Source organism: Carcharhinus amblyrhynchos, chromosome 5, assembly GCF_965287045.1.
Source record: "Carcharhinus amblyrhynchos chromosome 5, sCarAmb.v2.hapA, whole genome shotgun sequence".
Taxonomy (NCBI): domain Eukaryota; kingdom Metazoa; phylum Chordata; class Chondrichthyes; order Carcharhiniformes; family Carcharhinidae; genus Carcharhinus; species Carcharhinus amblyrhynchos.
The window spans coordinates 35,439,882-35,464,694 of record NC_137328.1 but is presented as its reverse complement, the minus strand read 5'-3'; the positions used below and the strand labels follow the sequence as shown (position 1 = coordinate 35,464,694).

Genomic DNA, 24,813 nt, shown 5'->3' with positions numbered 1-24,813 from the left:
GTGAATTCATCGCAGTAGAAGGAAAAATGCATTATACATGGAGATACATGTGTCTGTAACATTAATTGTGATGCTTAAATTTTAATTGTAGCCAGAAGTTTATTGAAAATGATCCAACAATAAAATTAGTTTTGTAAAATCTAACGCAGCTGCCTTGTGTTCTTCCAGTAACTGCATGCTTCACTATTATTGCACATTTTAATACTTGGCCTCATGTAATATAAATGGTTATTAAAACCATTTATAACGAACTCACGTACAAATGGAAAACCTTTTGGTTTTAAAAATACTGATTGTTTCATGCGTTAGTCTTATTAAAGTCAAAGGCTAAGATTTGTTGAAACGCAACATGCAAATTTAATTTTACTTACCACTCCTAAGTAAATGTGATGATGTACTGTCTATTCAGACATGCTGATATAGTGCAATTAATATGATCTATTTTTATCACGTTTCATGTAGGTAACTGTCAACAACTTGGGGAAACAACTATAGCAATATGACTGTAATTTTCATGTAATGGTCATGCTATTGTAACAAGGATTGAATTTGTTAACTCCTAAGTTCTTTTTGATGGCTTATTTTAGCCTGCTTGATAAAGGAAGGATTAGTTGTGTAGTTCCAAGAAACTTCACCTGCCGCTAGGCATTTTGGAAATGTGAGGTTGAGATTTTCCAACGATTAGCAATTATGTACTCACTGATGAACAAGACTTTCAGTGGTGCAAAACTTGTAAAATTACCCCCATTTCAATGTAGATTTAATTAGTAACCTGAAAGTTAAAAGGATGATACAGAACCCAGCCTTGTATTATTACATGGACTGGGTCAAATGTAGAAGTGTTCTAAAAGAAATACATTAGTTTGTATTGTTGTTTAAAATCTAAATTGTTTAAGCCTATTAACCAAAAATCAATGTTTATTATATGAATATAAAAATAAAAAATACTGAAAACCTTGGATACACATAACCAAGATTGGTCTTTTTCCTTTGGGTGCTGACAGATTTGCTGTGTATTCCCGATTTTTCTAGTTTCACTTCTGATTCCCAGTCTTTGCATTTTTTCTCTCTTTAAACCCTGAATATAAATATTTAAACAGTAACTGATGAATTTTAGTTTAGTGCCTTTGTTGTTTCGATCCACAATAAAGTGTTAGTTTAGAGTTTTATTTATACCTATACTCTACTTCTTACCTATACTGCATGAGGCAATATCTTAATTGATTAAAACTCCAATTTTTACCAATGGGAATTTTGCACGTTAATCAGTTAAAACCAAAAAGGGCCTTTCAGCTGATGCCCAATAACTGACCAAAGACTGCAGCCTGTTTCACCTGCCAAAGTTGCATTCCGAAACCCCCATAAAGAAACATCAGCCGTAATGGTCTTCTTGGACTCTATTCATATACCTTTTCTTCTGAAGAAATCTGTTCCTTTACACGTGGCAATCTCGGTTGCTATGCAACTTTATGGTATGCTGTTTCATGTAATCTAAATCGTCATAGATATTTTGAAAAAAATATTTACTCATGTAAACACAGTGGGTCTAACACAAGGTTTTCTGGTCAATATGGATGTTGCAGCTGAAAGGTTGCAACTTAGTTTTTACTTAGAGTGAAATGATGGCCTTAGAGCAGTACCTTAACACAATTCTTCTAGACATCACCAGTGTTGAACATTTTTTTTCATTTGAAACTTGCAAAACTATTTCTATCTTAGAGTTTTTGGTTAGACACTTTTTTCAATATGATTTAGAATGGCTTGAATTTATCCTGCTGTGCAGAAAATTAAATCATTTTCTAACTCTTAATAAATTCCATTCAGAAAATTGGATCAAAGTGTCACCATAGTCTTCCCAAAATTGTTTAAGCTGACATCAAAAGAAGCATTAGGTGGATAACCATGATATATATCAATTCCATTTGGCTTAATAAAGAGCAAAGCATAATGCACAGTAACTGTAAAACATACTGTGACCAACCAGATTTAAACCTTAAAATCAAACTTAGCCAGTCATTGGAATTGGCTGTTTTCTGCAGCACATAAAGATAAATAATCACTCTGAGGGTTTCAGTTTGAAGTACTGAGCTTAATCCATCAGGGAAGTGCTGTGGCATTTTTCCACTATACCACAATTTGAATTAAGATTGTCACTTTCTATTGGCTTGAAATCTATGTTAATATAAAGACTAAAATTGCAGAGGAGCTTTGCAGAATTACTGATGGCAGTACTGGTCGATGGCCAGTTTGGTGCTGCTCTGGAAATAAAAACCCTGAAAATAGTTTGAAGTAGCAAATTTTTAACTAAATTTTTTTTGTGCTAATAATTTATTTTAAATTAAAGAAGTGACAAATTGTTTTGCAATTTCCGTTTTGGCACTTCTTTTACAACAAAAACAAATTTTGAGTGGCCAGTTATGGGTTTGTGAAAGATTTTAATGAGATACGGTCTACGTAGGAATTTTTTTTTCAGTTGAAATGTTTCTAGTGGGATTCTGCTAGTTAAATTAACCTTTTACCTGGCTGTTGACCAATGTCAATAGCAATATATTCATCGTAACTCATTGTTTCATTGAACTGCAGTTTTCTTATTTTACAAGTAACATTTTTTTGAAGCTAATGATTAGAAACTTGATACATTGAAGGTAAACATGCTCAGCAACCTCATATTGCTGCCCGTGTTAAACATTTTGAACTGGAAATATGATAGTGAAACTAAATGCAGGGTGTTATATTTGTTTTGCTGCATTCTGTTACGGTGTAATCAGCATATTAAACATTAGTTTAGTATTTTATAAATGGGTACAATAAAAACAGACTCAAAACAATAGTCATAAGAAACTTTTGAACAAGTTCAAGGATCAGGATGCAGGTGAAACTCAAACATTGTTAAATATTTAACAGTGGTGTCAGGCATCACAGTGGCACAATGGTTAGCACTACTGCCTCACAGTGCCAGGGACCTGGGTTTGATTCCCGGCTTGAGTCACTGTCTGTGTGGAGTCTGCATGTTCTCCCCATGCCTGTGTGGGCTTCCTCCGGATGCTCCAGTTTCTTCACAGTCTGAAAGACTTCCTGGTTAGGTGCATTGGCCATGCTAATTTCTCCCTCAGTGTACCCAAACAGGTGCAACTAGGGGATTTTCATAGTAACTTAATTGCAGTGTTAATGTAGACCTATTTGTGGCACTAAACAAACTTAAATAACCAGGGAAAATTAGAACTGTGCAAGGATCAAAATGGCCTAAAATGTTTGAGTCATTCATCACTGAATATAGTGGATGGAAACAGGATGCAATATTTCATGCTTGGTACTGCAGAGCTTGTATGATTGGCAGAAGACATTGTGCAATGCTTCCTTATACATTCAGAAAGGCTGGACACAGACTGCTAGTCAGTGAAGGCAAGGCTGCATTTTGCTACATGCTTCATTACAGATGCAACAAATTACAGTAACTGGAGATCTGTTGACATTAACTGTATTTAATGAACATATAATGGCATCGGGCAGGACCTTCTTAAAAAAAAATTAGTTGTATGCAGTGAAGAACAGGACTCCTGAAAATATTTATCAACGTAATAAATGCGCTTCTTGTCCAATACCTGAAAACATATATGGGCCAGCAATTATTCTAACACAGATTTTCTTTTCTGGTCACACCATTCTCACTTCGCCACCTGAGACTAAAAATCAGCTGGGTGCTTACTCCCTGCCCTTAACCTATAATGCTCTTGAGCCGATTCTTGAGATGACAGGAAGAGTGCTTGACTAAGATTCTCCAAGCCTGTAAAAACTGGCTACAATTAGTAAGACAACTAAGATAAGGAGCTTGGGAGTGGGAAGTGAATCTTTGTGCCATCATTTATTTGCATGATGTGTTGCGCTGCACATTTTGCATGGCCTAGAAATCACAATTTTAATTCAGTGATGCTGCACATTTTTATTCAAAAAAAAAGTTGTATTTTGAGAGAATCCTTGATCAATTAGATTCTGGCCATTGCTACTGAATAATCAACCATAATGTGACAAAGGTGTCATTCAGATAGGATGCATGATATCCTCATAACAGATGTGATGGTATAATGTCAAGGTTGCAAATATCTGCCAAATACATAGTCCAGGCTCTGCAGAAATCTTGAGAAGTGACAGAGCAGCCGCCCTTCTGAGGCTTCCTCTCAATGAATATTTGACTGCTAGACCAGAGAAACAGTTAAGCACTGAACTTCTTTGTCTCTTTTTGATATGCAACTGATTCTAATAATAGAGCAAACATTGTATATAAACTGTAGAGGACCAGGTGTGTGTGTGTGTGTGTGTGTGTGTGTGTGTGTGTGTGTGTGTGTGTGTGTGTGTGTGTGTGTGTGTGAGAGAGACTAAAATTAAAACTGTCTTCCAAGGCAAGAGTAATCCTACGTAGCCCAACAGTTAAGCGTGGCAATAATAAAAAGCAAGTGGAAGAGAGAAAGGAGATCACCCCAAGCAAAGAGCGTTCAGAAGATTCATCTAACTAGGTCATGGACAACCCAGCAAAAGGCAGGGCAAAAACAAGGATAAGAGCTCAGGCTCTCCTTAAGTGCTAGAAATGACAAATGAAATGATTTGAAGAAAGAATCACTCTCTGTGAATATATTAATGTATATGAGATTTCAAAACATGAGTCTTGGAATGTATCTGGTATGCATAGCTAGATAGTACCATCTAAATAAGTTTTCCTTGCTTTGGAAATATGAAATATAACTGATTATAAGTAAATGCATTGTTGAAAGCTGCTTCTGTTTTCTCTCAAAGTATTAAATTTTAGTTTTTAAAATATCAGAAGTTTAAAAATGAAAAGAAGTAATTAAAAACCAAGCCAAAATGTGTTTTGTTTTGATAGACATTATTCATTCCATCCAGCAATCCCATAGCTCTCTTCCTTCAAGAGAGGGCAGAAGCTAAAGCACTGTTGAACATCCTAATGGTCCAAAAGCAGTCACCTTTTGCGTGATGTCCTCTGAGATGAGGCTGGATAGTTTTTTCATCAGAGTAGTATTTGCTTTTGGAGTCACTGTGCTGAAGTACTGTTTCCCTTAAATATTTTGATGGTCAGTAGTGAAAATTGGTGAAAACAAACATGTTATCAATTTCTTTTGTAATTACCTTTTTTGGTAAAATGCTTTTCAACAAAATGAAATACATAGAGACCTTTGATATTCCATGTAAGTATCCCAACTTTAATAGAAATTAAGCTAATACCAGGCCACACTTAGTGTCCCCCTCTGTTTTATTTGTTCATGAATATTTAGAATTATAGTGAATTAGTTCAAAGCAAGTGGTGAAAGATCAACATGAATATTAGGTGTTCTTAGTTGTAAAGAAATGGCAATTTTTGTGGCAAATGTAGTACTGTACAGTGATTTGGTTATAAAATTTTATTGCAATAGATTAGATAGATGCTTTTTGTTTGAGGAGACCATTCTGTTCAGGTGGGGAAATTACCAAATATTTGTATGTACGTTTTAAAAAAAAGTGGAAATTTATGTATGTATGAATTTCAGCAGTCCAGGCTACAGAAACTGATTATGTGCCCTTGTGTCAGTTGTGATAATTCGTGTATCATTTTTTGCACCCCTCTGGGCCCCGTTCTCCATTGCAGCAAACTGCTTACTTTGATATTGTGTTAAAATGTGCAATTAGCAATGTTCAGTTTTAGTACATGTCACATTTTCAGTGGTGAAAAATTTTTCAATATTATTGACATAAATCAATGGGAAAATACTGAAATAAATTCTGGTTTGTAATAGTTTACTTCATTGACTTCTAATGACAGCCATTTCTCATCAACAGCAATTCAGGGACACCACCAGACATTTGATATGTATTTGATCTGTTTACATATATTGGGGGTGCTATCCTCCCCAGGGATTCTTACAGTTTTGTCAGTGCAAAATACTGTAAATGCTGACAGCAAAAATGACTTTATGGCTTTGCTTGTTCTTGCCAAGCATGTTCCTTTCATGATTTTCTGCTGCATGTTGGATTTGGGGTGCTTTTCTATTGATACTTGAACCCACAAAGTATGTGACAAATACAGAGCTAATACAGATATTAAGAGCAGAAAATGATGATCTTCTTTGAATTCATACCGTTCAACAGTTTAATCCAGAGAGTTTAGTTTGCTACTCTTTTTGGGCATCATTTGTACTTGTGGGTATGATATCTTTGAGTTGATTTATTTAGTTAAGTACTAAAAGTATTAAAAGTATAAAACCAACAGTTTAACAGCAGTAGTAATTATTCCACATATTGCATTCCTTGGGGTTGATTTAGACATTATGGACATACACAGATTAATACACAGAAATGGGTCCATAGTTTTTAAGAGTTTACATAAAATATTTCTGCTTGATTTTTTTATAAATGGAAAACAGTCAGAATTGTTTGCCTCCATTTGTATCTTTAATTTATTTGCAGAATGCCTCCAATAATCTTAACTCTGCCATTGTATTTTAATTTAAAATCTGTCAGCCTTTGTTCATTGCTTAAATTGAAAATACTTGTTTTTGTTTGGTGTGAGTACAGAATGGCAGTAATTCAGTTCTGTAGTCAAATTGTTCAGTTAATGGTTATTTTATGATTTAAAATAACCTGCTTTGAAAGATGGCTTGCAATTTGAACTTATAATATTGTGTTTAAAATATTTAAATCTAAAATCCAATCCTGAATTTATTTACAAACGTCTGCTGTCTCTATAAAGTTAAATGCCGCCAGCCTTAATGAGTGTTGTACTAATCTAGAAATTTTCACGTTTGATATTGAATAGGAATTATTGTTGTGAAGAATCCAACCAAAATTAAATTGTGTATTTAATTTTAATGTATCATTGTTTTTATTTTTAGGTGATCTTCACACACACTGGTCAATCTGTGAAAAAGACCTAAAGGTAAGAGGTACTTTAAAATGAGCTCATTAAGGAATGTGGTGGCCATTTCCTGTTTAATGAAACACTTTTTGCTAGATTTTTAAAATTGTAATGAAATATTACAATTCAAATTATTAACCCATTTCTATTCCATGCAAGGTCTGGTACTGATAGATTTCATCAGCATCAAGTGTAAAGCTAGGATATACACTAAGATCATAATTTGACAGTTACCTAGTTAGAAACACACAGTCTTAAATCAGGGTACAAGTTAATGGCTGAACTGCTTTCAAATGTTTTGTTTGATTGGGTTTTTACTATATTTAAATATGTTGTTTCAAAAATAATTTGCATATGTTGGCTGTAGATTTTAATCTATGGCAATGCAAATTAACCCATAGTTAATAGTTCTGTATTGTCAAGGATTCTGCTATCAAGCTGCAGTTACATTTTGTTTGCTGAGTTATTTAACATTGGAAAGGAACGTATAAAAATTAGAGGAATTTTTGGGTTTCCAATGAGAATCATGTCCACTGATGATAACTTATGATAATATTTAATCATTACCCAGAAAGACTAATTCATCTTGCTGTGAAGAGATAAATAAACGGATTTTTGCTGGTGTATCCCAGCCCCCTTCTCTGTCTTTCTCTTTCTACTTATTTTTGTTGTTGTTTTTCTGCTTTTCTGTTGTCTTGGGTATTTGCGATTATGGCCTAACATTATTTTTATATTTTTCAGCCAATTTTTAAAATTTTCTGAACCTTTTATTTTCTGGTTTCCTTTACTTCTCTTCATTTTAAAAAAACCTTTGTACATTTTATTTCACCAATGGACCAAACCATGATCGGGGCAATGTGTGGAAGAACTGGTGATAGGGAAGCAAATATTGAATAATAACAATGGGACAGAGGAATAAAAATAGGAAACTGGGTGTCCTCAGCAATGGAGGAGGAAATGGACAAAGTAAATGTGAAAAATGAAAAATAAAGGAGCCCACAATTAAACAGATTAAAAACTTAAAACAAGAAGACAAATGAATGCAGGGTTAAACTGTGAAAAAGGCTAGAAAGGGAGTACTGGCAGATTCTGAAAATGATCCACATGCTGACTTCTAAGCAACAATTTATTAGTAGGATTACCTGTCAAACTTGAACCAAGCCTTTTGTTGCTGTATTTCAGCAAAAGTTTAATGTGCAACGAATGGTGCCAATGGCAGGATAAATTGAAGACAGTTGCCTCTTATGTGACTTAATAAACTGTGGCGAAAACATTCTTCCAACACAATGTTTCAATGAATTATGTTTAGTGTGTCAAGCTAAGGCCAAAATAATCTATAATGTGTGATCTGGTTTAGTCAACTATTGTATGTATTGAATTATATTTGATACTTCTGTTCACTTGATGTCCTAATGGATTAAGGCATCACTCAGTGTAGTGCTAACTCATAGATGCCAGAAAGATGCCAGGTTAAATTCACAATCGGTAGAGTTAATTGATCTCAGTCAGGACCGCATTTGGAGCATTACTGTTAGCCTTAGATTTGGATGTGGATAATCATTCCAAGTTCATGTTTCTGATTCTGAAACAGTGGTGTTTCTATAAAGTGCTGATCTATCAGTGTTAGATGAGAGCTGAATTTAGTTTCACTGTGGTGACCTTCATGGATAAATAACCCATTGGCACTCTCTATCTAAGCTCAAGGGTAAAGAATAGGCAATTTGGGAACATAGCCCTGCGAAAATAAGAATTTCAGGGAGAAGAGGGAAAAAATATAAAAGCTCCTTGAGTGCCTAGTAGGTAGGGATATGATCGGTGCAACTTGTGGGCCGAAGGGCCTGTTTGTGCTGTAGTTTTTCTATGTTCTGTGTCCTAATCATGTAAAGAAATTGTGTTAACACAAATTATTTGTTTCATGTCACATTAACAATCATTGGTTGATTCTCTTTAGTCATCATTTAGGAAGCAACCGAGTCGCTATTATGCCCCAAATAAAACAAACGTGGACTGCCGGAACTGTGGAAAACTGGGGCACATATCCAAAAACTGCCCATCTCCTAAGGTAATATTCTGAAACAGAACATCCTTTAAATTAATATTTTTTCCATGATTTTCTTAATCAATTTATTTCTAATAAAACATAATCAAATATGATGTTTGATAATCTTCTTGTTGTTCCCATTTTTTTCTTTGTTGTTGAACTGTGTTTTTTTTTAAAAATTGCTGTGCTGCCATGCACATGTATTTTAAAAGGAAAGTTGGTTGTGCACAGCATAGTTATTGCACCACGGGATACATTCTAGATAGCTATGCACCCATACAGCTTAATGGGAGCATTGCTCTCTAGTAAGGCATATGACTTTTGTGGTTCTGACTGTTACTCTGATCCCTTACTCGTGTGCTGAGAGAGATTCTTTCTGTTTATACCTGGCAGGCCATAAATATAAACATGCCAATCTACTATGCTTGGTAATAAAGCATTGCTCCAAAGTAGGGAATGCTCATCTTCATAAGTGAGCTTTTCATGGGTCTGTGGCCAGTTACCACTAAGCATATTCATTTTGGATTGTTAGATAGATCAGAGTGCATGCTGGTAATAGAATCTGCCCAATTTTCTTTTATTTGATATACTTAGGAAAATCTCTTTTTTCAACTTCTGTTACTATTCAAACTCAGATGGTCATTTAGCCCATTTTACCTCATCCATCTAAAATGACCATATGGCTGCCCACGCTGTAGGAGGCAACTTTTATTTATGGTTCTAGAGTTTTGCCTCCACCACTTTATCAAATAGTTCATTTCATAAGAAGATTGCTCTTTGTGTGAAGATGAACTTCCTGAGACCAGATTCATAATTGCTGCTCAGCTTTAACTCAGTGGTAGTACTTTTGACCCAACTCAAAATCTCTTGGGTTTGAACACTGTTCTAGAAACTTGAGAGCATGATAGAGTCATAGAGGTTTACAGCATGGAAACAGGCCCTTTGACCCAACTTGTCAATGTTGCCATTTTTTATTAAAAACCCTAAACTAATCCCAACTGCCCGCATTTGACCCATACGACCTGGCAAGAAAACCTGCCTATTTGGAGAGAAACACCCCGGTTTTCAGTCAGAACCTGACACTTTTCCATTTTTTAAAATTCTGCCCCATATCTGTATTTATGAAGCTCACAAACCCATATACTTTGTTATTTAATTTCTCTATCTGTCCTGCTGTCTTCAAAGATCTATATCAACTCCCAGGTTCCTCTGCCTCTGCAAACTCTCTCAAACTGTGCCATTAAGTTTTATTGTGCCGTTCTATCCCTTCTTCCAAAATGTATCACCTCATTCTTCTTTGTTAAATTCCACCTGTGACATGTCTACCCATTCTGCTAGTTTATCGAAGTCCTGTTGCAGTTGATTAGTATCAGCTTCTTCATCAGCCGCTACCTCCGATTTAATAGCTTGGGCAAATTGTGAAATTTTACTCTTTAATATCCACATTACTTATATCTATCAAGATAAAATGATCCTGGCACTGACCCTTCAGGGCTTATCACTGTACCATCCTCCAGGCTGAAAGCAACCATTTACCACCCCTTGCTGTTTTTGGTCCTTAAGACATTTTTATCGAGCTGACATTGATCCTCTTATGCCATGAGCCTCAATTTTGTTAGCCTGCATTTTGCGTGGCTTTGTCAGATGTTCCTTTAAAATCCGTACAGACAACATCCATTGCATTCCTTTCGTCAACCATCTCTTGTTACTTCCTCAAAAATTTCAATTAGTTTAGTCAAACACAACCTGTCTTTACTGGCTTTACTTAATTGAGGAGCGACATGGTGGCACAGTGGTTAGCACTGCTGCCTCACAGTGCTGGGGACCCTGGTTTAATTCCTGACTTACCTGCATGGATTTCCTCTGGGTGCTCCGGTTTCCTCCCACAGCCCAAAGATGTGCGATTTAGGTTGGGTGGCCATGAGAAATTGCCTCTTAACGTCAGAGGGATGAGGAGGGTAAATATGTGGGATTACAGAGATAGGACAGTACCTGGTGGGCTTGTTGTTGGTGCAGGCTTGATGGGCCAAATGGCCTCCTTCTGCACTGTAGATTCTATCGCAATTCTTTCCTAGCACCTGTTGATTCTTTTTCCTTCATTATTGTTTCTTAAACCTTACCCAGCACTGATTTTAAATTGAGCATCCTATGTTTAGTAGGAATTTCCTTTCACCCTTATATAAAGATGTCAGATTTACCACTTCCCAATCCTGGTTTACCTCCCCCATACCTAGAGAAGAATCAAAAATTATGACACGCCTACTGCTATCTCCACCCCCACTTCCTTTAGTAATCTAGGATGCAAGTGATCTGGACCATTCTACTTCTTGCCCATAAATTTTCACACTATCCATTACTTCGACCATTTCTACTTATATTGACTTTTTTTGGCAGCATTTGTATTCCTTAGTAAATATATTCCTTAGTAAATATCAATGCAAGGTACTCACTAATCTTCTGGTATTGCCCTGTGCCCCTAAGCACATTCCACCTTCTTTGCCCCTACTAGGATCCACCCTGCCTCTTTCTCCCACTTACTATTTATATGCTGAGAGAAGATTTTTGGGCTCCCTTTTGATGTTAACTACTGTTCTGTTATAATCTCTGTGTTATTTTCCTCTTCAATTCTTCTTTCAATTTATTGCGTATTTGGCTTGGTTCTCATTTATAGAATTTATCTAACTCTAGCTTTTTGTTTTTATTCTCTATCTCCCTCATCATCAAAGGATCCCTAGCTTTGGTTCACCCCTCCCTTTCACCCTTGCTAGAATGTACTATGGTCTGTACTGAAAGGTCCCCTCCATAAAAATCAACCATTGTTCTCTTTGTTATTTTTCAGTTTACACTGGGTAGATCCCCTCTCACCTCATTGAAATCATCCCTTTTCTGATTTACAATTTCTACATTAGATTGTTCCTTGTTCTTCCCCACGACCAATCTAAATTAGTGATATGATGATCAATCATTCTTAACCAAGTGTTGCCCCACAGACTTATCCATTTGGTCCACCTCAATCCCCAGCACAAGTCCTAGAAATGCTTTCTCACTGGTTCATCAGAGAACATATTGATCAAGGAAGTGCTCCTGAACATATTTCAAAATTCCTCATCCTTCTTTCTCTTAACTTTCACATTATCCCAATCGATATTTGGATAATTAAAGTGCCCAACTACCACCACACTATAGTTTTTAAAAAATCTCTGATACTTTCCTTGCAATTTTGCTTCTCTATCTCACTATTTTGGAGGTCCGTACAATACACCTAAGTGACATGATCCCTTTCTTGCTTCTCAACTTTACGTCCTTATCCCTACAAGGACGCCCTCTCTTTTCGACACTACAATGTCTTTCCTAATCAAGACTTCTACCATTCCTCCCATTTTATCTTCCCTATCCTTTTTGAGTACTTTGTATCCTTGAGTGCTAAGCACCCAGAATTCACCATTTTTAAGCCATATTTCCATCATTGCTAAACGCTGTATCCCAACCGGCTATTTGTGCTCGTAGTTCACCATTGTTATTAATTGCGGTTGGTGGATTTATACACTTACATAATAATTCTGCTTTTGTATTCCTTGGTGACTTTCTTAATTTGCTCCTGTTTAATGTCAGTACTTCCCTCTTTTGCCTAGTTCCTTATTTCTCCTTTCTGCTTCAAACGCTGGTGTAGATCCCCAAACAAGTTAGTTTAAATGTTCTTCAGTCACAATAATGAATGTCCCCACAAGAAGTCTAGTCCTGTTGAAGTAAAACCTTCTCTTTTGAATTGGTGCCTCCTGTCCTCAAATGGGTCCCAATGCCCAAGAATGTAACCCATGCCTCAAGTCTCACATTAATCCTCCCCATCTTCCTATTTTTAGTCTTGCTGGTGTATGGCACTGGAAGTATTTCATGCTACTTTCAAGGCTTTGCTTTTTAACCTTCTCCCTAGCTCCTGAAAATCTGAGTGTAAGACCAGAACATCTGTTCTCGCTATGTCATTGGTACTAAAGTGTATCACAACTTCTAGAAGATTCTGTTGTCCTTGCAGAATATTCTGTACCCTCTCCGTGAAGTCCTTCATCCTTGCACCAGGAAGACAACACATCATGCAGAACTTCCAACAGTTACAGAAATATCTGTCTGTTCCCCTAACAATGGAATCTCCTATAATGCCTGCATTGCTACTATTTTCTGTTGCCTCATGTGTAGTCCTTTGTTCATAGATTCCAAAATCTGGACTGCACAGGTGTCACCACTCCCAACAGCCCTCAGTGCTGAGTACGTTACATAGACATGAAACACCATGAAAATAGGAGTAGGCCATTTGGCCCTTTGAGTCATCTCTGCCGTTCGATAGGATTGATATCCTCGATATGAAAACCATACTCCCATGCTCTTCCCTTACCCATGACAACTTAGAAATTTAACAGTTTTTTTTCCTTAAATGTATATATTCAATGCCTTGGCCTTCACACTTTGTTGGGACAGAGAATTCCACAGGTTTGCCACCTTCTGAGTGAAGACATTTTCTCTTAACCTCAGTCATAAATGGCCTAGCCCATATCCTGCATTTGTTACCCTTGTTCTAGATCCCAGAGGAAACAATGTCCTTGCATCCAGTCTGTCCAGTCCTGTTAGAATTTTATGTTTCAATTAGATCTCCTTTCATTCTTCTAAATTCCAATGAATACAGGCCCAGTCAATACAATCTCTCCTTGTATGACAATCCTGCCATTCAGGAATCAGCCTGGCGAACCTTTTGTTGCACTCCCCTTGTGGTAAATATGTCCACTATTGGATAAAGAGACCAAAACTCTTGTGGTCTCACCAAGGCCCTGTACAGCTGTAGTAAGACATCCTTTCTCCTGTATTCAAGTTATCTTATAATAAAGACCAACACACCATTCGCCTTCATAACTTGCTTGCTGCATCTGCATGCTTGTTTTCAGTGATGAACTGATGTACTAGGACAACTCGGCCCCTTTGTATGCCAACATTTCCCAATCTCTCCCTATAATACTCTGCCATTCTGGTTCTTTATCTGAAGTGGATAACTTCACATTTATCCATATTATAATGCATCTGCCATGTATTTGCACACTCATTCATCTTGAAGGCTTGTAACATCTTCCTCACCACTTACATCCCTACCAAATTTCCTGTCAACGGCAAACTCAGAAATATTACTTCTGGTTCCCATATCCAAATCCTTTAGGGATTCCTTTAATATCCTGGGATGTCAGTTATCATGCCTTGGGAATTTATCGGCTCCGAACCCTATTAATTTCTCCAGTACTATTTTTCTAGTAATACTAATTTCCTTCAACTTCTCACTCTCACTAGACCCTTGATTTTATTCCATGTCTGGGAAGTTATTTATGTCTTCCTCCGTGAACAGAACTAAAGTAGTTGTTTAATTACTCTTCTATTTCCTATATCAATGGGGATATTGCTTAAAGTGGAACTATGGAGATGGATCGCTGTTAAAAAAATTATACTATGTCATGTTTTAGTATTTTAATAAATAAAAGTTATGCTAATTATTTTTGTTATATTCTGGAGTGAAACTCCTTAACATCTTTGCATATCTTATTTTCCGCTATGGTGCCTTGTGCTGCAATCTCTTGTTTCCTCTCTCTTCCACTTTTGCTTTCTACTTTTTCTTTCATTTCTATCTTTGTTTCTCTTGCATCTCCCCAATCAGATTCCCATTCTCTTGATCTTGAGTTTAACCCTCTCCAACATTACTAGCAAATATCCCTGTGAGGATGTTGGTCCCTGTTGGGACGCAATCTGTCGAGCTTGTACAGGTCCTGTTTTCCCCAGAATTGGCCCCTGAGGTTTCAACCTTTGGGGTCCTGCTTTTTTATTTATTTCCTCACTTCCTATATTTGGATTTCAGGACCTCATTCCCTACATTATTGGTACCAATGTAGTTTGCAATCTTTGGCTGTTCACCCTTCAGATTGTCTTGCCACTACTCAGTAACATCCTTGATCCTGGCACCAGGGAGACAGCATACCATCCTGGTGTCAGATCTGCAACCACGGAAACATCTGTCTATCCCCTCTCACAATAGAGACCCTTTCACTATTCCTCTCCCGCTCTTTCTTTCCTTCTCCACCTCCACCCACAAGTGCAGCTCAGCCACTGAGCCACTTGGGGTGCCTTAGACCTGGCTGTTGCTACGTTCCCCTGAGAAACCACCTCACCCTACATTATCCAAAATGAAAAACTTGTTAGAGAAGGAAATGGACCCAGAGACTCCTGTACTATCTGCCTAGGACTTTTGCTCTGTCTGGCGGGCATCCACTCCCTTTCTTCTTGTCCACTGTTTACTTGTGCTGTGATCCACCTTATTCTACTTGCTGTCCACAAAGATCTCATCCCTGCAGTGGTTACAGTTTCAGTTCCGAAACGTGAATTTCGATAGCTGCAGCTGAAGACACTTCCTGCACACGTGGTCATCCTGGACACTGGAAGGGTAAACACAGTAAAAAGTCTGACAACACCAGGTTTTAGTCCAACCTATTTATTTGATAATATACTCGCAAGCTTTCGAGGGGTTACCCTCTTTGTCAGAGGGTAACCCCTCGAAAGCTTGCGAGTATATTATCAAATAAATAGGTTGGACTAAAACCTGGTGTTGTCAGACTTTTTACTGTGTTTACGCCAGTCCAACGCCGGCATACCCACATCATCACTGGAAGGGTCCCAGACTTCCCATAATGCACAAGAGGAGCATTCCACATGACTGAGCCCCATCCCCCACCATCCTATCCTCAGAATCCCACACATTTTCCATGGCTAATCCATCTAACTTACATACCTTTGGACACAAATGGGAAATTTATCATGGCTGATCCACCTCTCATGCGCACCTTTGGGTTGTAGGAGGAAATCAGAACACCCAGAGGAAACCAACGCAGACATGGTGAGAATGTGCAAACTTCACACAGTCACCCAAGGCTGTAATTGAGCCTAGTTCCCTGGCACTGAGAGGCAGCAGTGCTTGTCACTGTGTCACTCTAATTCTGCGTATTTTGAAGACAGTAGAAATACTACCAAGGCTGCCACTCTTTTTTTCAAAAGGTAGAAAAGGAAAGGCTGAGCTCCCACCTCACCAAACTCCCTTGGTCTCTGAACCCCAACATACATATTCCACAGCAGTCCACATGCTCACTGCACTCCATTTTCCGTCATGAAAGAAGAAATAGCGAGGCACCTTGAGAAGAATTGTTTGATAGAGCAGACGCAGCATGGATTTGTTAAGGGGAAGTTGTGTTTGACCAATTTATTGGAATTCTATGAGGGTGTGACTAGTGCAGTAGACAGAGGGGAACCGGTGGATGTGGTGTTTTTCGATTTTCTAAAGGTGTTTGATAAGGTGCTGCAAAAAAGGTTGCTTCAGAAGGTTAGGGGGCATGGAGTTGGGGGTAAGGTGTTAGCGTGGATAGAGGATTGGTTGTCTAATAGGAGGCAGAGAGTTCGTATCAATGGGTGCTATTCTGATTGGCGGTTGGTGACTAGTGGAGTGCCGCAGGGACCGGTGCTGGGGCCTCAGCTATTTACCATTTTATATAGACGATCTGGAGGAGGGGGCTGAGTGTAGGGTGTCAAAATTTGCTGATGACACGAAGATAAGTGGAAAAGCAAATTTTGTGGAGGGTGTGGAAAGTCTGCAGAGGGATCTAGATAGGCTGAGCAAGTGGGCGAGGACCTGGCAGATGGAGTACAATGTTAGCAAGTGTGAGGTTATCCACTTTGGCAGGAATAATAGTAGGAGGGATTACTATTTAAAGGGCGAAAAGCTGCAGCATGCTACGGTGCAGAGGGACCTGGGGGTCCTTGTGCATGAGTTGCAAAAACCCAGTCTGCAGGTGATCAAGAAGGCAAATGGTATTCTGGCCTTTATAGTGAGGAGGATAGAATATAAAAGCAGGGAGGTCTTGCTGCAACTGTACAGGGCACTGGTGAGGCCGCAGCTGAAGTACTGTGTGCAGTTTTGGTCGCCGCACTTGCGCAAGGATATTTTGGCCTTGGAGGGAGTGCAGAGGAGGTTCACTAGGCTGATACCAGAGATGAGGGGGTTGGACTGTGAAGAGAGGCTGAATAGACTGGGTCTGTACTCGTTGGAGTTTAGAAGGATGAGGGGGGATCTTATAAGATAATGAAGGCGATGGATAGGGTAGAGGTAGAGAGACTCTTCCCGCTCAGAAAGGACAGCAGGACTAGAGGGCACAGCCTCAAGATAAGGGGGGAGCAGTTTAGAACGGAGTTGAGGAGGAACTTCTTCACTCAGAAGGTGGTGAATCTCTGGAATTCTCTGCCTGTTGAAGTGGTGGAGGCTACCTCGCTAAATATATTTAAGTCACAGGTAGATAGGTGTTTGGTAGGCAAGGGAATTACGGGTTATGGGGAGAAAGCGGGAAAGTGGAACTGAGCCACTTCAGATCAGCCATGATCTTATTGAATGGCGGGGCAGGCTCGAAGGACTAGATGGCCTACTCCTGCTCCTATTTCTTATTTTGAGTGGTATGCACCCTGAAGATGCCATCACTTCCTACCTTCTCCTGCTCTTTCAGAGGATAATTCATCTACATCCTGAATTCTTACTGCGTCTGGGGTAACCACCTCTTTAAACTTGTGATCCAGGAAACTCTCTCCTTCCTGCTGCACCGTTGTGACTGCAGTTGTCCCTGAAGTTTGGACATCTTGAGTTTGAGCAGCTGGATTCATTTCCTACAGATGTGGCCCCCCCAAGACACATGATGTGTCCTGAAGTTGCCACACGGCATAGGAATTGTAAGCAATAGATTTCAGCTGCCAGGCCTTGCTCTTAAAAATCCCCCCTTCTAAAATCTGAATCGTCCCTTGCTGAAGCTATTAATTTTAACTAATGGCTCAACCTGCTCTGTACTAATACTCTTATTATTCATTCACTTTCTGTTATACTTACCCTACTCATACTGATGATGCTTGTCTTTTTTAATCTTGCTCCCTGACACTCACTCTGTTTACCTCTCTTTCCCTTAACTCCTCCCGTTACCTGCAATTATCTTAGGCCTTCTTGAATAACCAATTACCTATCTGCTGTTTAGTGATTCATGGTTTGACGTTTCTTTGTTGAGTTGTCCTTGCAGCACTCTTTCTGCCTCCCACAGGACTGCATTCTCTCTCTCATTCTCGTGCTCTTGTTTGCACGCTCTCTCGCTTGCACATTCTCTTGTTCTCCCCTCCTCTACACCCACTTGGTACCTCAGCCATGCACTTTGCCTCGATGTGTAATCTTGTTTTTGATCCCTAATCACCATCACTCCTCTTACTAACCTTTTACTATTTATATTTTTGAAGACTTTTGGATTCCCTTTTATATTAGTTGCCAGTCTTTTCTTGTACTCTGTGCCTCTCTTATCTCCTTTTCCACTTTCCCTCTGATCTTTCTGTATTCATCCTATATTATCACCCTGACCTTGATCGTATTTGCCTTTTTCTGCTTCATCATACTCTCTATCTTTCTCATCAACCAGGGAGCTCTAGATTTGTTTGCTTTGCCTTTCCCCCTCATTGAAAAGTACATTGATCATACTTGAACCTTCTCTTTAAAGATTTGCCTGCCAGTCTTTTATTCCTACTACCTGGAACAAATCCATTTTTACTCCAAGTAAATTGGCCCTCATCCAGTTTAGTATTCTTATTTTAGGTTGTTTAATATCCTTTTCCAGAGCTAACTTTAATAGCTGGAATTTTACTGCCCTGCCTGCCATGGGAATCAGAGCAAGTAAGGGGTGGACAATGGGAAGGTCCATTGACCTTGGGCGGGATTTTATGGTTATGGGTCACGCGAGATCGTAAAATCCCGACCAATGAAACCATGAGCATTGTTTCCTAAAAATTCCTTGACTGGCACTTGATCCACCTTATTCCCCAGAATGAGATTCAGCAATGCCTCCTTCCTTTTTGGACCAGAAACATACAAATTCCATTGAACACACTTCAGAAACTCGTTACTATTTTTTCCCCTCATCTTTTTACCATATCAGTAGAAATTAAGCTAATTGAAGCCCCCATTAACATGACTGTATAGGTTCTGCAACTCTGTATAATTTCTTTGCAGACTTGCTCCTCTGTACCCTTCCCACCCGTTGGTACCTCTATTGTTCTTAATGGATTGAGTTCTTGACCCCTCGGACATCTTTTCAGAATTATAATATTCTCCTTATTCATTACATTGACTTCTATTTTTCTTTCCTTCCCTGTCCTTCCTGAACAATTAATATGTAGAAATGCTTAATCCTGCCCTTTATTCAGCCAGGTCTTTGTTATCACCAAAACATTATACCCGTGACTCTTTGTGCCTTCAGGTCACCAAGCTTTTATACTGTGCATTGATTGTAAACTAGTTTCAACATTATTACGCTACCTATTGGCATGACTCCCACATTGTATCTTAACATTTCTTGCTTTCATATTGCCTGTCTCCCAAACCTTTGTACAATTTATTTATCTTTCCTGATGCTACATCCTGGTTCTGGTTCCCACCACCATGCAAAGTTAAGTCTTAGACCTCCCTCAACAGCACCAGCAGACTTTCCCAAGAGGACATTTGTCAAAGCTTTTTTTTTAGGTGCAACCTGTCCCAGTGTCCCAAAAAAATTCCTCCTCCTGACACCTACTGTCCAGCCATGCATGCATCTGCTCTGTCTTCCTGTTTTTATATGAACTAGAATGCAGTATCAGGAATAATCAAGATTATTACCGTTGAGGTCCTGTTTGCCAGTGTTATGATGATAAGTCAAATTCCAGAGTGAAACTTGGCTTGGTAGATCCGAACCTCTTTTTTTTCCAGAAACCATGGAAGTCAGTTACTGAACACATTCACAAGAACTTGCCAATACACTTTTAACACACACAGTAAAAAGTTTATTAAACAAGATAAATTGAACTATACTTCAAACAAAAAGGTTAGAAAGATTTCAATACAGATACCAGAAAATGATTCAGATTCACACTATTCTCCTTTTGTCCCAGCAACCCTTACAGATACAAAACACCAATGAAGATTTACCACTGACTCAGTGTCAATGTTTCTTGCTTAGGTTGGTTCTGTTTTCTTCCAACAGGCTGCTGAGCTTTCATTAGATGTTTTTCTTCAGCTGGTATCCCTCCCTGAGACATCCAAAAACCACATCTAAACTCAGTATTACTTAGACTTTGTTGCAAAAGCATGCACTCCCTAAACACAGTTCCCCAGAAAGCTCACAGGATTCCTTATTAAAGGGATTAGACTTCTGCCTGCATTCTCTGCTATACACACACAAACCCACCACTATTCTGTGTTTCCCTCTTTCTCTGTGTCTCTGGATCCCTGTCGCTGGGCAACAGCACAGTTTTTTTTTCCACTTCATGCTTGTTTCTAACTTCACTAAACCGCTAATCCTTTGGTAACCAAGCTCTTCACTTCGAGTTGTAAAACATTATTAAAAATCCATGTATACAAGCAGGGCCTCAGATTGCTTAGCACCCAGCTCACATAAGTCTCTTAATGAAATCAAAACCAGGTATCACCTTTTTTAACACACATACAGAATGTAAATGAAATGTATTTCTTATTTATTTCTTACCTTCCTGAAGGATATCATCCCTTTTGCTATTTATGTTATTGGTACCAGCATATACTGTGATCTCTGACTGTTCATCCATGACCTTCAGTGTGCACTACAGCTGGTCAGTGACATCCTTGACCCTGGCATCAGGCAGGAGCATACCTCCTAGATTTTCTCATCTGTCACAGAATGTACCATCTGTTCCCAAAACTGTAGAGTCCCCTATCACTATTGCTTTCTCCTCTGATCCTCTACTTTAACCAAGGAGGATTAAGAGATTGTGGCCCTAGCCTCTGCCCTTACTTCCCTCAGTAATGCATCAAGACTGAACTTTTCCACTTGAAGCCCTGCTGACCTTAAAAAATATCTCCTTTATATATATTTTTACCCAAACCGATTTCTTAATACCCTTCTGCTTTGTTGTAATATTGGTAGGGGCCACCTTTTTTATGAAATTTCCTTTTATTGCTTGTATATTACCCCGGCTATATTTGTTCACTCCACAAGAAGATTTTCTGTTTGATCTTTAATCAGTCCCACTTGTCCCATCACAATCTTTTCTCTCTTCATAAGTTTGTAAAATATGTCAGTGTTTTTCTTTTTTCAAAAATATTTCGTACCCAATCCTGCCCTTTCTGTATTCTGCTTGATTCTCCACTGTATAGTGAAACTGACATTTATCAAAAACTTCTCCTTTCTATTTGATTTTAATCATCATTTCTTTAATAATCTAGGGACCACTAGCTTTGCCTTTCATTTTGAAATATGGATGTGCTTAGCCTATACCCAAACTGTCTCTTCCCAATACTCATTTAATATTTTTGCTTCTGGCCTACACGTGACTCCAGGGCCACAGCAATGACTCCTAACTACCCTCTGAAATGGTCTAGCAAGCCACTCAATTGTATCATTATCTCAGGGTAACTAGGGATGGACAATAAATGCTAGCCTTGTCAGCAATGCCCATACCCCAAAAATGGGTTACAGGAGGCAGTTCTGTCCATTATGCAATGCAGGTGTTAGCTCTTCAACTTGTTCTATCAATTCGAATCTCATTCTTTTACTCTGTTTCCTTTAACATTCCTGCTTTTCAAATCTCTTTCCAAGCTCCTTTAGAACAAGACCCGGCTTCACTAGCTCTGTGCTTCAATAACCCCCTGTGTGAAAACATCACTGTGGGCAGCACGGTAGCACAGTGGTTAGCACTGCTGCTTCACAGCTCCAGGGACCTGGGTTCAATTCTTGGCTTGGGTCACTGTCTGTGTGGAGTTTGCACATTCTCCTCGTGCCTGCGTGGGTTTCCTCCAGATGCTCTGGTTTCCTCCCACAGTCCCAAAATGTGCAGGTTAGGTTGATTGGCCATGCTAAAACTGCCCCTTAGTGTCCTGAGATGCATAGGTTAGAGGAATTAGCGGGTAAATATGTAAGAATATGGGGATAGGGCCTGGGTGGGATTGTGGTTAGTGTAGATTCGATGGGTCAAATGGCCTCTTTCTGCACTGTAGGGTTTCTATGATTCTACCTGCCAGTTCACCTGAGCCAGGTCCGTTTCCAATTCAGAAATTAGCCTTTCCGTTTGCATTTTCACTGTTGATTGTTCTGTCTTTCTCCATAATTATTCTAAATCTAATTATACTATGATCACTGTGTTCCAAATGCTTCCTCTCTGAAACATGCTTCAATTGCCAGCATTGTCCCTCAGAACTAGATTGATGCTGGAATCCTACTGCTCAAGAAAGATCTTCTGTTCACATTTCAAGAATTTCTCCCAATCCTTGTTCTTTTTACTTCTACTGTTACTTCCTCTCCACAAGAAATGTTTAGCCAAGTCTTGGTAGGACTACTTGGTAGGAGTACTTTTTGATTGAGGAGTGCACTGAGTGCACTATCCAGTGAGGCCATCACTGGATAGGACTAATTGTGTCTTTCAGAAATTAATTATTATGTCAATTGGCCAAGCAGTAACAATCCTAATGGAAGGGTCCTAGATTTGGTTTCTTTCTGTGCTAAGCTAATTGATCTCAACCTGACGATTGTAACTCTTATTAGCGCTCCTGGATTACATAATGTGAAATCAACAGTAAATCTATTAACTATTGTTAATGTAATGTACACATAATCAACATTGACTAAGAACAAGATTAGATTTGGCTGTGATGTCTATTGTTAAATAGCCTACCAACATTCACCATTGAGACATTCATAGATAATTTGACTGACTGGGGTACTGAAGGACAGCATTTGCCTTGTTGAACTATATCTCATCCAGGACCAATTCTGAAACTCCAAGATATGTTATGAAGCCCAGGCCCAACTATTTTTGATTCTGGCATTTGTGTTAGCATAATGTTTTTCTCTCCAGGTGTGATTCTATCAATCATCTAGATAGTTTTGATTAAAACAAACTTTATTTAACAACACAGTTAGACTATAACAATTAGAATTAGCATGACTTTTAAAAATTGAAATACTTAAACATGACAAGATCTAATTCTTAACAGCCAGCTATTTCTATTAATCCAATTTAAGCAATAACCCCATAGATGTAAATTTGTCTTCAGAATCAGTTAGCAAGACATGCAGGCCCATGTGAATTCTCATTTCTCCAGTTTTTAACCCCTCCAGACAGTGGTTACAGGAAGTCTCTGAGACAGCTTCTAGAGGAAAATCTGTCTTCACTCAGCATGTTTCCAGTGAGAGAGAGAGAGAGAAAGCATTTTTGTTTGCCTTTTCCGGACTTCTGGCAGGTACCCAGACTTAAATTTCCAGAGAAAGAGAAAAAGAAACCACTGCTCCTTTCCAAATTCAAACTGCTGCTGCCTGTGCTTTTTCTCCCTGCAAGCCCTGCTCCACCCCCCTCACATGACATACACATTTCAATCAACGTAATTAAATCCTACTCTGAAATCCCTGGTAGTAGAGTTTTTAAAAGATTATTACTGTCATAAATATTCTTACATTAACACTGCAATGAAGTTATAGTGAAAATCCCCTAGTTGCCACACTCTGGCATCTGTCAGGACGTTGAGGGAGAATTTTGCATGGCTAATTCACCTAACCAGCGCATCTCGCGGACTGTGGGAGAAACTGGAGCACCTGAAGGAAACCAATGTAGGCACGTACAAATTCCACGTGCACACTGACCCAAGCTGGGAATTGAACCCAGGTCCCTGGGGCTGTGAGACAGAAGCGCTAACCACTGTGCCACATAACAACAATGTGCTATCTCAGATTGAAACAAGCACTCCAATAATTAGGAGCGGCAATCATTCTGCAATATCAGCAAGTGGGCTGCTGGTTGTAGATAATTTTGATGTGGATATGCTGGCGTTGGACTGGGGTAAACACAGTAAAAAGTCTGACAACACCAGATTTAAGTCCAACCGATTTATTTGATAGTACACTCACACTAAATAAGTGTGAGTGTACTATCAAATAAATCGGTTGGACTTAAATCTGGTTTTGTCAGACTTTTTACTGTAGATAATTTAGCATCGTTGAACAGAATTGAAGTGTAAACACAACCTTCACCAGAAACATGATATGAAATACGTTTCTTAAGAGTAGTGTTGTCACAAAAACTTGAGGGATGGATTATTAAAGGGGATATAAGAACTTAAGAAATAGGAGCAGGAGTAGGCCATCTAGCCCTTCGAGCCTGCCCCGCCATTCAATAAGATCATGGCTGATCTGAAGTGGCTCAGTTCCACTTACCCGCTTTCTCCCCATAACCCTTAATTCCCTTGCCTACCAAAAACCTATCTACCCACGTCTTAAATATATTTAGCGAGGTAGCCTCCACCACTTCAACGGGCAGAGAATTCCAGAGATTCACCACCCTTTGAGTGAAGAAGTTCCTCCTCAACTCTGTTCTAAACTGCCCCCCCGCCCCCCTATCTTGAGGCTGTGCCCTCTAGTCCTGCTGTCCCTTCTGAGCGGAAGAACCTCTACCCTATCCATCCCCTTCATCATCTTATATGTCTCAATAAGACCCCCCCTCATCCTTCTAAACTCCGAGATCAAGCCCAGTCTATTCAGCCTTTCTTCATAGCTCAACCCCCTCAACTCCGGTATCAGCCTAGTGAACCACCTCTGCACTCCCAAGGCCAAAATATCCTTGTGCAAGTGTGGCGACCAAAACTGCACACAGTACTCCAGCTGCGGCCTCACCAGTGCCCTGTACAGTTGCAGCAAGACCTCCCTACTTCTTTCTTCAATCCCCCTCGCTATGAAGGCCAGCATCCCATTTGCCTTCCTGACCACCTGCTGCACCTGTAGACTGG

The 24,813-nt window shown here is 39.1% G+C and overlaps 1 protein-coding gene across 1 annotated transcript in view; it reads left to right on the top strand.

The window, feature by feature from the left end:
- Nucleotides 1–24,813, top strand: part of zcchc7 (zinc finger, CCHC domain containing 7) — a 299,729-nt gene that overhangs the window by 171,458 nt on the left and 103,458 nt on the right. Inside the window, exons 3-4 of the mRNA XM_080189647.1 lie at nucleotides 6,879–6,922; nucleotides 8,853–8,963. Of these exons, the coding sequence (XP_080045773.1) occupies nucleotides 6,879–6,922; nucleotides 8,853–8,963 (155 nt within the window). The remainder of the gene's footprint in view (nucleotides 1–6,878; nucleotides 6,923–8,852; nucleotides 8,964–24,813) is intronic.